Source organism: Arachis hypogaea, chromosome 8 (genome assembly GCF_003086295.3).
Source record: "Arachis hypogaea cultivar Tifrunner chromosome 8, arahy.Tifrunner.gnm2.J5K5, whole genome shotgun sequence".
NCBI classification, from domain to species: domain Eukaryota; kingdom Viridiplantae; phylum Streptophyta; class Magnoliopsida; order Fabales; family Fabaceae; genus Arachis; species Arachis hypogaea.
Window position 1 is genome coordinate 36,250,820 of NC_092043.1, and position 11,015 is coordinate 36,261,834.

At 29.8% G+C, this 11,015-nt stretch overlaps 2 protein-coding genes across 5 annotated transcripts; one reads left to right on the forward strand and one right to left on the reverse strand.

Moving 5' to 3' along the window:
• Positions 1-4,777: 4,777 nt before the first annotated feature.
• On the forward strand, positions 4,778-8,467 carry LOC112707258 (probable galacturonosyltransferase 12). Its single transcript, XM_025758929.3, has 6 exons — positions 4,778-5,372; positions 6,137-6,192; positions 6,303-6,458; positions 6,593-7,183; positions 7,331-7,633; positions 7,769-8,467. Exons 1-6 carry the CDS (start codon positions 5,159-5,161, stop codon positions 8,051-8,053), a joined length of 1,605 nt encoding a protein of 534 aa, XP_025614714.1. The 5' UTR covers positions 4,778-5,158; the 3' UTR covers positions 8,054-8,467.
• On the reverse strand, positions 6,435-9,949 carry LOC112707260 (uncharacterized). Of its 4 annotated transcripts, none has more exons than XM_072201251.1 (4): positions 8,737-9,949; positions 7,812-7,978; positions 7,511-7,670; positions 6,435-7,399 (listed from the first exon to the last, which is right to left on the reverse strand). In XM_072201251.1, the coding sequence occupies exon 1, from the start codon at positions 9,758-9,760 to the stop codon at positions 8,843-8,845; it is 918 nt and encodes a 305-aa protein (XP_072057352.1). In that variant the 5' UTR covers positions 9,761-9,949; the 3' UTR covers positions 6,435-7,399; positions 7,511-7,670; positions 7,812-7,978; positions 8,737-8,842. The 4 variants fall into 4 exon arrangements, with proteins under 4 accessions (XP_072057352.1, XP_072057351.1, XP_025614715.1 ...); XM_072201250.1 differs by having other exon boundaries at positions 7,784-7,978; XM_025758930.3 differs by having other exon boundaries at positions 6,435-7,670.
• Between the last annotated feature and the right edge of the window lie 1,066 nt (positions 9,950-11,015).

Consider the following 11,015-nt stretch of genomic DNA (forward strand, 5'->3'; position numbering starts at 1 on the left):
AAGTATCGTTTTTGTCCCCAATATTTGGGTAAGTCCAAAGTTGTCCCTAGCGTTTCAATCGTCCTGTTTAAGTCCCTAACGCTTCAAAATTGACTCAATGTTGTCCTGCCGTTAGGGATCCGTTAATAGAATTGATGGCAGGACAAAATTGAGACGATTTTGAAACGTTAAGGACAAAAACGATACATAGAAATAAATTTTAATTTTATCTTTCACTAATATCAATTTTTTACTATATATAATATTCAATTATTTTTCAATCACATCTAAGTAAATTACACTTAATCACACTACTTTTATTTTAAATAATTTTTTTATATTTTTATATTAACTTATAACTTTAAGTGTAAAATTATAAAAAAAATAAATTTATTTAAAATAAAAGTAATGTAATTAAGTGTAATTTACTTAGATGTGATTAAAAAATAATTGAATACTATGTACAATAAAAAATTGATATTATTGAAGGATAAAATTAAAATTTATTTCTATATATCGTTTTTATCCCAACGTTTTCATCCTATTTAAGTCCCTAACGTTCTAAAATCGTCTCAATTTTGTCCCGTCGTTAATTCTGTTAATGGATCCCTAACAGTAAAACAATATTGAGTCAATTTTAAAACGTTAAGAATTTAAATAGGACAATTGAAATATTAGGAATAACTTTAGTACTTACCACAAATGTTGGGGACAAAAATGATCCTTTACCCTAAAAAAAAATGCTACATTCTCATCTAATAAAATTGCAAAAATTTAAAAGTATAAACTTAGGTGAATAGTTATTAGGAAAATGATAATATCATTTCTATTTTTGATAATGTCACTCTTTATATATATATATTTTTTATCATATCTTGTATAAATTTATAGAAAAAAAAGTGTGCCATTATCATTTTTCTATTATACTAGATAATTATTTCTGTTTTTAATTTATCAATTTCATTTAATAATTTTACTAATGTATGTATCCGTACAATGCATAAAAAATATTTTTTTATATTTATATCTTAAATATGCTTTTAATAAAATAAGTCATTCAAAAATATATTTACCTTATATAAAATAACTTCATATATTTTTTTTGTTATTTTTATATTAATACCAAACAATCTATAAAAAAAGAAATTTATAAAGTACTTATATTATATTTAATAAAAAAAATATTGTGTGCAAGAAACAAATAACTCAATGTCTAAAAGAAATGAACTAAAATATTTTAAAGTGAATTTTATATGTTTTCACTAAATATTGTCAAATTAACAACAACAACAACACCAATAATAATAATAATAATAATAATAATAATAATAATAATAATAATAATAATAATAAAAATAATAATAAATATTGATTTGAGTAGTAGAAAATAATAATATATTATTAAAAATATTAACAAATAATTCTTTAGCTATTTTAATATACAGAAGAGTAAAGTATCGTTTTTGTCCCTAACGTTTGGGGTAAGTCCCAAAGTTGTCTCTAACGTTTCAATTGTCATATTTAAGTCCCTAACGTTTCAAAACTGACTCAATGTTGTCCTATCGTTAGGGATCCGTTAACAGAATTAACGGCGGGACAAAATTGAGATGATTTTGAAACGTTAGGTAGCGTTTGGTAGAGAGACAAAGACTGAAAGACTGAGACTGAGAGACAAAGACTAAGAGATAGAGATCGAAATAAATTTCAGTATTCTGTTTGGTGCAAAGTGGGAGACAGAAATTGAAATAAGAATAAAACTCTATTTAATTTGTACAAAGGATAAAATTGGAATTAATTAATTGAAATGAGGGTATTTTAGGTATAAAATGTTATTAAAATTTCAGTCCCCCGTGTCCCTACTTTTTGGAGGTACTGAAATACGGAAATTTTAGGAACATGGACAGAAATTTTAGTACCAGTCTCGGAGTCAACAAACATGATACTGTGTCTCAGTCTTCCAGTCTCTGTCCCAGTACTTCAAAACAAACGCTATCTTAGGGACTTAAATAGGATGAAAACGTTGGGGACAAAAATGATACATAGAAATAAATTTTAATTTTATCCTTCATAGTATTCAATTATTTTTTAATCACATCTAAGTAAATTACACTTAATCATATTACTTTCATTTTAAATAAATTAAATTTTTTTATAATTTTACTCTTAAAGATTTTTAGTTATCATGAAATGTTTATAGAATGACTAGTATATAAATTTACAGAAAATAAAAAAATAATATATATACAATAAAATATAAATTATATATTTTGTCTCTGATGTATCAAAATTCTTTAAAATTATAAAAATTAGATTTATTTAAAATAAAAGTAACGTGATTAAGTGTAATTTATTTAAATGTAATTAAAAAATAATTAAATACTATGTATAGTAAAAAATTAATATTATTGAAAGATAAAATAAAACTAAAATTTATTTTATGTATCGTTTTTGTCCCTGACGTTTTCGTCCTATTTAAGTTCTTAACGTTTCAAAATCGTCTCAATTCTGTCCCGCCGTCAATTCTGTTAATAGATCTCTAATGGCAGGACAACATTGAGTCAATTTTGAAACGTTAGGAGTTTAAATAGGACGATTGAAACGTTAAGAACAATTTTAGGACTTACCCCAAATATTGGGGATAAAAATAATAATTTACTCTATATAAAAATAAAAAATATACTATATTCAAAACATTGTATAAAAAAGAATCAAGAATTATCTAAAATATATATATAATATTCATAGAGATATAAATAAAAACCAAGGTAATTATTAAAAAGATATGATATAGAATATTATAATTATTGATAAATCTTATTATAGTTAATCATTAAATGTTAACAAATTTAATTATTTAATACGTAATATTTTTTCAAAAGTAGCATCAACATGTAGATCGACACTAAAACGCGGCATGTCAGCATATTTGGCTCTAAAATTTACACTCACAAATAATAAAATAAAACACTATATATAACATTCATAAAAATATAAAAAATAATCATAATAATTTTTAAAATAATATAAAATAAAATATTAGAATTATTGATTAACTGAAATATAAAAAAGAACAATGTAATTACTAAAAAGATATAAAATAAAATATTAAAATTATTAACAAATTTCAACATAATTAATGATTAAATATTAATTTGCGAATGATTAATTATATAATACTTTTCTGAAAATAAGTTAAAAAGAAAGATATATCACTTCAGCATACATGGCGTTAGAAATTTATATATAAGCTGTTGTAGAATTAGAATTATTAATTATTGATGATTGACTCATGAAATATAGAAAAATCATAATAATTACTAAAAAATATAAAATAAAATATTAAAAAAATTAACACATTTTAACATAAATAATAATTAAATATTAATTTATATATGATTAATTATATAATATTTTTCTTATATTATATAGCACTAAAATATGTCACGTCAGCATATTTAACACCAAAATGCAATCTAATATAGAATAATATAACACCTAAGAATATAATTTATATTAATGTTAAGTTTTAGCTATCAGAAATTTGTTCAAGACCAAAAAATGATAATAAAAAAAAATTATACCTAGCATATACATAAACCCTGCTTTTTAACCTTGAACATTATGCGTACATTGTTATTATTAAGCATATATTGATACATATGAATAAAAAGAAATATTAGGAGGTGTTTCTGTTTTCTTGGGAGGGGGTGTTTCTACAAATCCTTTTTAAATATTATTGTTCTTTTGATAGCAGAACAAAACAAAGTTTATGCTTTCTTAATGAAAAACATTATTGTTTGTAATTGTAATAGAATTAGTAACATTTTATTCATGCTCTATTAAATTGAAATGATATATATTTTGGACAATAGTCATAGCATATTTTCCTTTGAATTGGTGAAAATGAATCTTGATAATGATAAGACAGAGAATTTCGTTCCACCAAATAATGCACATTAATAGAGACAAACCAAGAACCATATTATGAATCTATTAGTCAAAGCTACTTTTACTAATTGCCAATTAACCCTTCAAATATAATAATTTCCCCTAAAGTTCCCTTACCTTGATATAGAAACGCCACACAAGTCTCTAACTACTTTAAATCTCAATATGATTCTAAAGGAAACTAAAAAGAAAATTAAAAACGTTTACTGAATTCTCACTCCACCAACCATTCCATCAACCGCAACATACTAAGACAGAGAAAGAGGGCTAGTCATTTTCCATATAAATAGTACTTTAAAAACTCTTATGTGCTAAAAAGCTTCATGTGATGGCAAACCCAAGCATACAACACCAAACAATAATAAAACAAAATGCTACATATTTATTTTACTCATTTATTATTAATACTCTCTCCAAATTTATCATACTTTTTACTCTAAAATTTTTCACATTAGTTGGAAAATATCAAAATAAAAAAGTTATTATTACAAAATACTATCACTTAATAACCAACTTTATAATATAAATATCACATTTTTTAATCTACTTAACCCTATCTAAAGATAAAAATTAATTTAATTAATATATTAAGATATTATGAACCCAACACAATGTATAGTAAATTTAATTTTGATAAATTGTCAATAAAATCAGTTTTACACATACATCCAATTATATGGCGTTATATCAGCAAAAATAATTATTTTTATATTGATTACGCAAAATGGTCATTCGAAAAAACAGATGTGATTAAACAACTATATAAAATATTTTATATTGTTAGTACATCAAAATTAAACTCATAATATGAAATATATATATATATATATATGCTGGGGTTTTGTTCTGCCTCAACTTCCCTCCTTCAAAACCAAGCCAATACATAAAACTTGAACCAAACAGCACCCATTTTTTGTTCCTTCCTCTTAGTCCAATGTCTCTTTCTCCTTAACAACCCCAAGTTCACCTCAAAATTATATAAATATTTATAAAAGAGGCCTCAAACAGCACCATTGACATGCCTGGCCCAAGTGCTAAGCAAGGTTAGGTGCAAGACAGCAACCTTAAACACCATCAAATCCTTTCCTTTTTTACAACCATAACCTGACATGGGGTCCTTTGTTCTCCTCCTGAATCATTCATTCATCAAAAGTTGAAGAAGGAGGAGGAAGAACTCATCATATAATAGTTCTTCTTTTTCTGCATTTTTTGTTGGCACTTTTGGACAACAATGCAGCTTCACATATCACCAAGTTTAAGACATGTAACTGTGCTACCAGGAAAAGGGTTGAAGGAATTCATCAAAGTGAAGGTTGCGTCGCGGCGAGTCTCTTATAGGATGCTCTTCTATTCACTCCTGTTCTTCACATTCCTTCTCAGGTTTGTGTTTGTTTTGACATCAGTGGATGGCATTGATGGAGGAGAAACCAAGTGCTCTGCCATAGGTACTACTACATTATCACCTTACTCTCATTTTCTCACGCGCGCGCACGCACACATATAGATACACACAAAGTATCAAGCATGAACACATGCAGATGCAGTCATGGACAGAGTGAATGTGAAGTTGGATAAGCTTTCAATACTAAATTTATCAAAGCATATTTTTGCTATTATTTTACAAAGCTTTGAATCTTTTGATATTTTTAAATAGCTTATCTATTTGTCTGCATTCCCCTCCTTGAACAAATCATAACCGACTTCTGATTTAATAAAGTTATATTTATATTATAATAGCATTTCTTCTCACATGGAACCTGTATATATTATATAGTATGTCATTTTTTCAAATTTGGATGATGTACTTGGACACTAAATTTTTCTATTTGAACAGTGATTTTATTAATTCACACCTTACCATGTGAGAACTGCAAATCTGTAGTGATATGAGATGCATCACTCATAAAATTCATTTGAGAATTTAAGATATATCACATAACAAACTCTTATATGCACATAAAACCACTTGATAGAAGTTATGTTCTTATTAGAAGTACAAAGATTCAAAGTGAACTCTATAATTAGTAAAGTTTAAATTTTGAACTTTTCGGGTTTATTATGAAAAACATGATTATATGTAATCATTGACCTTCTCAAGCAAGTAGAATACCCTTTTTATGCATTACACATGGAAATTATAGTTCTAATAAAGTTGTTTCATTTTGGATTATATATGACATTTTGATTTATTCCAAATCATAATTTGTAGGTTGCTTGGGAAAAAAACTGGGGCCAAAACTTATGGGGAAAAAGACTGAATCAAATGTAAACTCCTAAACTCTTCCAATTATATATATATATCACAATCTGAATCATAAGAAAATTATTTGACCTGAATATTTGTTGAGATTAAAAATTATATTTGTTTCTGATAGGTGCCAGAAGTAATATACCAAACATTAGATGCACCCCTTGACAAAGATGAGCTAAGGGGAAGATCTGATATTCCACAGACTTTAGAAGAGTTCATGACAGAAGTTAAGAAAGGTGGATTTGATGCCAAGACATTTGCTGTTAAACTCAGAGAAATGGTTCCAATCTCTTACTCTTTCAAATGTTTTTCCAATGCGTTTGGTTTATATAATTTGCAAAATATAACTTTTGCTCAAATCAGTATTTGAAACTAGAAAAGCATGTTAAATGTAACCAAAGGTGATTTACTTAGGTGACCCTTATGGAACAAAGGACCCGAAATGCAAAAATCCAAGAATATCTATATCGCCATGTAGCATCGAGCAGCATACCAAAACAACTTCACTGCCTTGACTTGAGGCTGGCCAGCGAGCACACCAACAACGCAGCAGCACGGCTTCAGCTACCCTCTGCAGAATTAGTCCCTGCCCTGGTTGACAATTCCTACTTCCACTTTGTCCTTGCCTCAGACAATGTTCTGGCTGCTTCGGTTGTTGCAGCATCGCTTGTCCGCAACTGTTTGCGGCCCCAGAAAGTTGTTCTGCACATAATTACAGATAAAAAGACTTATTATCCCATGCAGGCATGGTTCTCCTTGCACCCTTTATCACCTGCTATAATTGAAGTCAAAGCATTGCATCATTTCGATTGGTTTACAAAGGGTAAGGTGCCTGTGCTGGAAGCAATGGAGAAAGACCAGAAGGTGCGATCACAGTTTAGAGGAGGATCATCAGCTATAGTAGCAAATACCACTGAGAAGCCACAAGTTATTGCAGCAAAGCTACAAACACTTAGTCCCAAGTATAATTCAGTGATGAACCATATCCGAATACATCTTCCAGAGGTAAGAAGGATAGAATAGGAAGTAAATCTTTCTCTATTCTTTTTTCCTTTTTCGAATTTTCCCCTCCGGGAAGCTTATTACCGATAAGCCTAATCTGTATTAAAGCCTGTGATGCTTATTATTGGTGCAACACATTTTTTGTGACAGTTGTTTCCAAGCCTTAACAAGGTGGTCTTCCTCGACGATGACATAGTAATACAAACTGATCTTACGCCTCTGTGGGACATTGACATGAATGGAAAAGTCAATGGAGCAGTAGAAACATGTACTGGAGAAGATAAGTTTGTGATGTCAAAGAGGTTGAAAAGCTATTTGAACTTCTCTCACCCTCTCATATTGAAAAACTTCAATCCGAACGAGTGTGCCTGGGCTTATGGAATGAACATTTTTGACTTGGAGGCTTGGAGGAAAACCAATATAAGCTTTACATACCACCATTGGGTTGAGCAGGTATATATTTGCAATCTTCCAGTCCACCATAGTAATACTATAGAGAAAATTAAAAGAAACTAGTCAAACTACTTTTGATATAATTCAAATTTGTCATTTAAATTTGAGATTTCAGTTCTTTTTCACTTTATGCAGAATATAAAATCAGACCTGAGCCTTTGGCAGCTAGGCACATTACCTCCTGGGTTGATTGCATTTCATGGCCATGTTCACATTATTGATCCTTTCTGGCATATGCTGGGATTGGGATATCAAGAAGACACAAGTTTTGCTGATGCCGAGAGTGCCGGCGTCATCCATTTCAATGGCAGGGCGAAGCCATGGCTAGACATAGCTTTTCCACAACTGAGGCCATTGTGGACTAAATATGTTAACTTTTCAGATAAATTCATCAAGAGCTGTCACATTAAGGCATCATAGCTTATATCTTTGACAAAAAACATGACATTGTTGATGAGTTGAAGAAATGGCATATGCATACAGAGGGAAAAAGAGAAAAATGTGAGAATTCTTCCAAACACAAGGCCTTCTTCCCAGACTAAAGACAACTCAACAATAATACGACCCAATGCTTCTTCTTTCACTTTTTCAAGATTTTCTTTTTAACTCACTTTCTACAGTTGAAAATTCTCAGATTCTTTTCACTTAAATCCATATTGTACGTATGAGTATATCTATAGAAAATATACATATGCATGTATAAAGAGTAAAGACCACAGCTTTTTGTTTTTGGAGGAAACAAACATGTGAGTTCATCATGGTTGGTTAACTTCTGTAAGCTAAAGAAATAAATGATCAAAAGTGAACAAGAGAGACAAAGGCAATTAAATCTGATTCTGTTTCTATCAATATACAATGATATATTATATCAAGCTAACAACAGATCTTCTCATCATGTATTTCATATTCAGGAAGTCCTATCTCACTAACTTGCATTACATGACATAATACCTCATAAGAACATGGATAATTAACTATAATGCAAGCAGAATATCAAGAATTTAAGGAATAACCCTAGTAAGTAATCTGAATTCTCATTCAAAATTGTTTGAGTAACTATTACATGCTCACTTCATAACCAAATGAAAATCACAGCAGTGTACCTATATTCACTGAGACAAATTCACAAACATGTTCTACTCGTTGTTCACCATATCTCAAACAAACTATCCCAAATTTGAAGACCAATCCTTAATCCTTCCTTCCTCACTATTTTCTTCCTGTCACATTGGATACCAACCCCTTAATGAACTTCGCCGACTTGGTTATCGGCGAATTCATCGCCATCACATTGTACAACACATTCTCAACTTCAACAATGGTTGGCCTGGCCTTGAGTGTTGAAACCAGCTTCATTTCTTCCCCTTCTTCCACAAACACATTCCACTTCTCACCACTCACAACCCCATCTCTCACACACCTAAAAACCACACCTTTTCTCTTGCTCAACAAACCCCTCACCTCTAACCCCATGAAACAATAAACCACTTCAAAGGAATTCACAAACCCAGATAAATCATCATCAAAGTTACCCTCTTCCTCAAATGCCCATTTTGGATTGAACATAACCACAGGCCTAGGGTTAAATGCATCACTCACTGTTCTAACCAGGTCCAACTGTGAAACCTCTGGCACAAAGAACACTGCCACATCAGCAGAATTCAAGATTCTGGGGTCACTGTTCTGAAGTGAGGGAATGTCAAAGTGTTCAACTTTGGTATCTGATTGGGACTTAAAAGCAGCATTTGCAGCTTCTCTCAATCTAGGGTTAGGCCACAGAACCAAAACCTTAATGGGAGAACCTTTTCTCTTGATGGGTATGTCCCCAAAAACATCAAGGGCGAGTTGGGAAATGGAATCTGGTGAGCCATCAATGAGTGGAATCTCAACCCTGAATTTGGGTTGCTTGAGTTTCTTGTACTTGCCAATTAGTTTTGAGGAGTTGTTGAGGGGCTTCTCCAAGGTTGTTGAAATGGATGTTTTTGCTTGTTGTATGGCCTCATCCTTTGAGTTGGGAGGGTTTGGGGAAGAGAGTGAGGAGTGGATGCATGTTAACGATGATGACGATGGCTTGGACATTTGGATAGAATGGAAATAATTAGAATTAAGAAAGGATAAAGATGCCATTGCATTGGAAGAGTTTGTCTGAACTCTGAAATCTCAACTCAAGTAAGCTGTGTCCAGATAAGATGTTCTCTTCAATAACTTTATATCACAACCTCAGAACGGTTCGAAATTTCGAATACTCTATAGACTATAGACTATAGAGTACAGACTGTGGTGCCGATCAACACTACTTCAACCATTCAAACCGAATAGAATGGTTCCGAATAGGAATTCGACACTATAAAATAACAAGGATTGTTCAAATTGATTTAAATTTTAAATTAAATTATTTATCCATCTAATTTAAATTTAATTAGATTTTTTTTTATAAACTGCTATATCGAATTTTAAATTTATTTTTTTATAACTGATTTAATCTAATTTAAACGTGCTATAATATTATTTTTTTATTATATTTATAATTATATTTATAATATTTAATTTATATATTTTTATATTATTATTATTGTTTAATAAATATTTTATATTTAAAATGTGATTTATTTATTTATTTTAACTAATTTATAATTTTATTTTTATTGTTATGTTATTGGTTTTTTAAAATATTGTTCAGACTTCTTATGTGATTGTTGGTTATTTAAAATTTGATATTAAAATTTGTTATATATATTTAATTTTTTTAATTTACAAAACCGAAAATTCAATCCACTTGAAATTAGATCAGATCGGATCGGATTTTTTTAAAAAAAAATCATCCAATCCAAACTGCACCGCACGTAAAATTAATCGCACGGCAAACACCTCTAGTAATGATCCCTAAAATTCACACAATTATTTAATTTGGTCTTTGAGATTCTAATTTTTCTATAATAGTTCCTCAGATACAACTTCGAATACTTTAATAGTCTTTGTTCTCGTTTTCAGTACTGAATCAGTTTTTGGAGTGCTGATGTGACATCTGTTACCACGTTGAGCGCTCTCATCGACTAGGTGATGTGATTTAACTCCAATTTAGTCTCTCACTCAATATATAACTCTAATCCCTATTGTGCAGAATGCTTATTGTTGTGTGTTTCATATTCAGAAACTATGATAGAAGGTAATAGCACTAACGTGGAGAGCTCCGTCCAATCACATTTCAATGACTACTCTGCGAGAATGCAGAACCGAGGGATGCATCGTAAGTGCTTGAATGGTGGTTGTTATTTACCAATATACATATTAATGAGTGTATTTATATTTTTATACTGTTATTACATATTCAGATACATAGGATAAAAAAATAATTAAATATAAAGTTCGGTTACTGTATGCA

Bases quoted from the DNA above. Each gene is read 5' to 3' on its own strand.
- LOC112707260 (XM_072201251.1), bottom strand. From the start codon at position 9,760: ATGGCATCTTTATCCTTTCTTAATTCTAATTATTTCCATTCTATCCAA.
- LOC112707258 (XM_025758929.3), top strand. From the start codon at position 5,159: ATGCAGCTTCACATATCACCAAGTTTAAGACATGTAACTGTGCTACCA. The intron at 6,459-6,592 runs GTTCCAATCTCT...TGATTTACTTAG, and splicing joins CTGTTAAACTCAGAGAAATG to GTGACCCTTATGGAACAAAG. The intron at 7,184-7,330 runs GTAAGAAGGATA...TTTTTGTGACAG, and splicing joins TCCGAATACATCTTCCAGAG to TTGTTTCCAAGCCTTAACAA.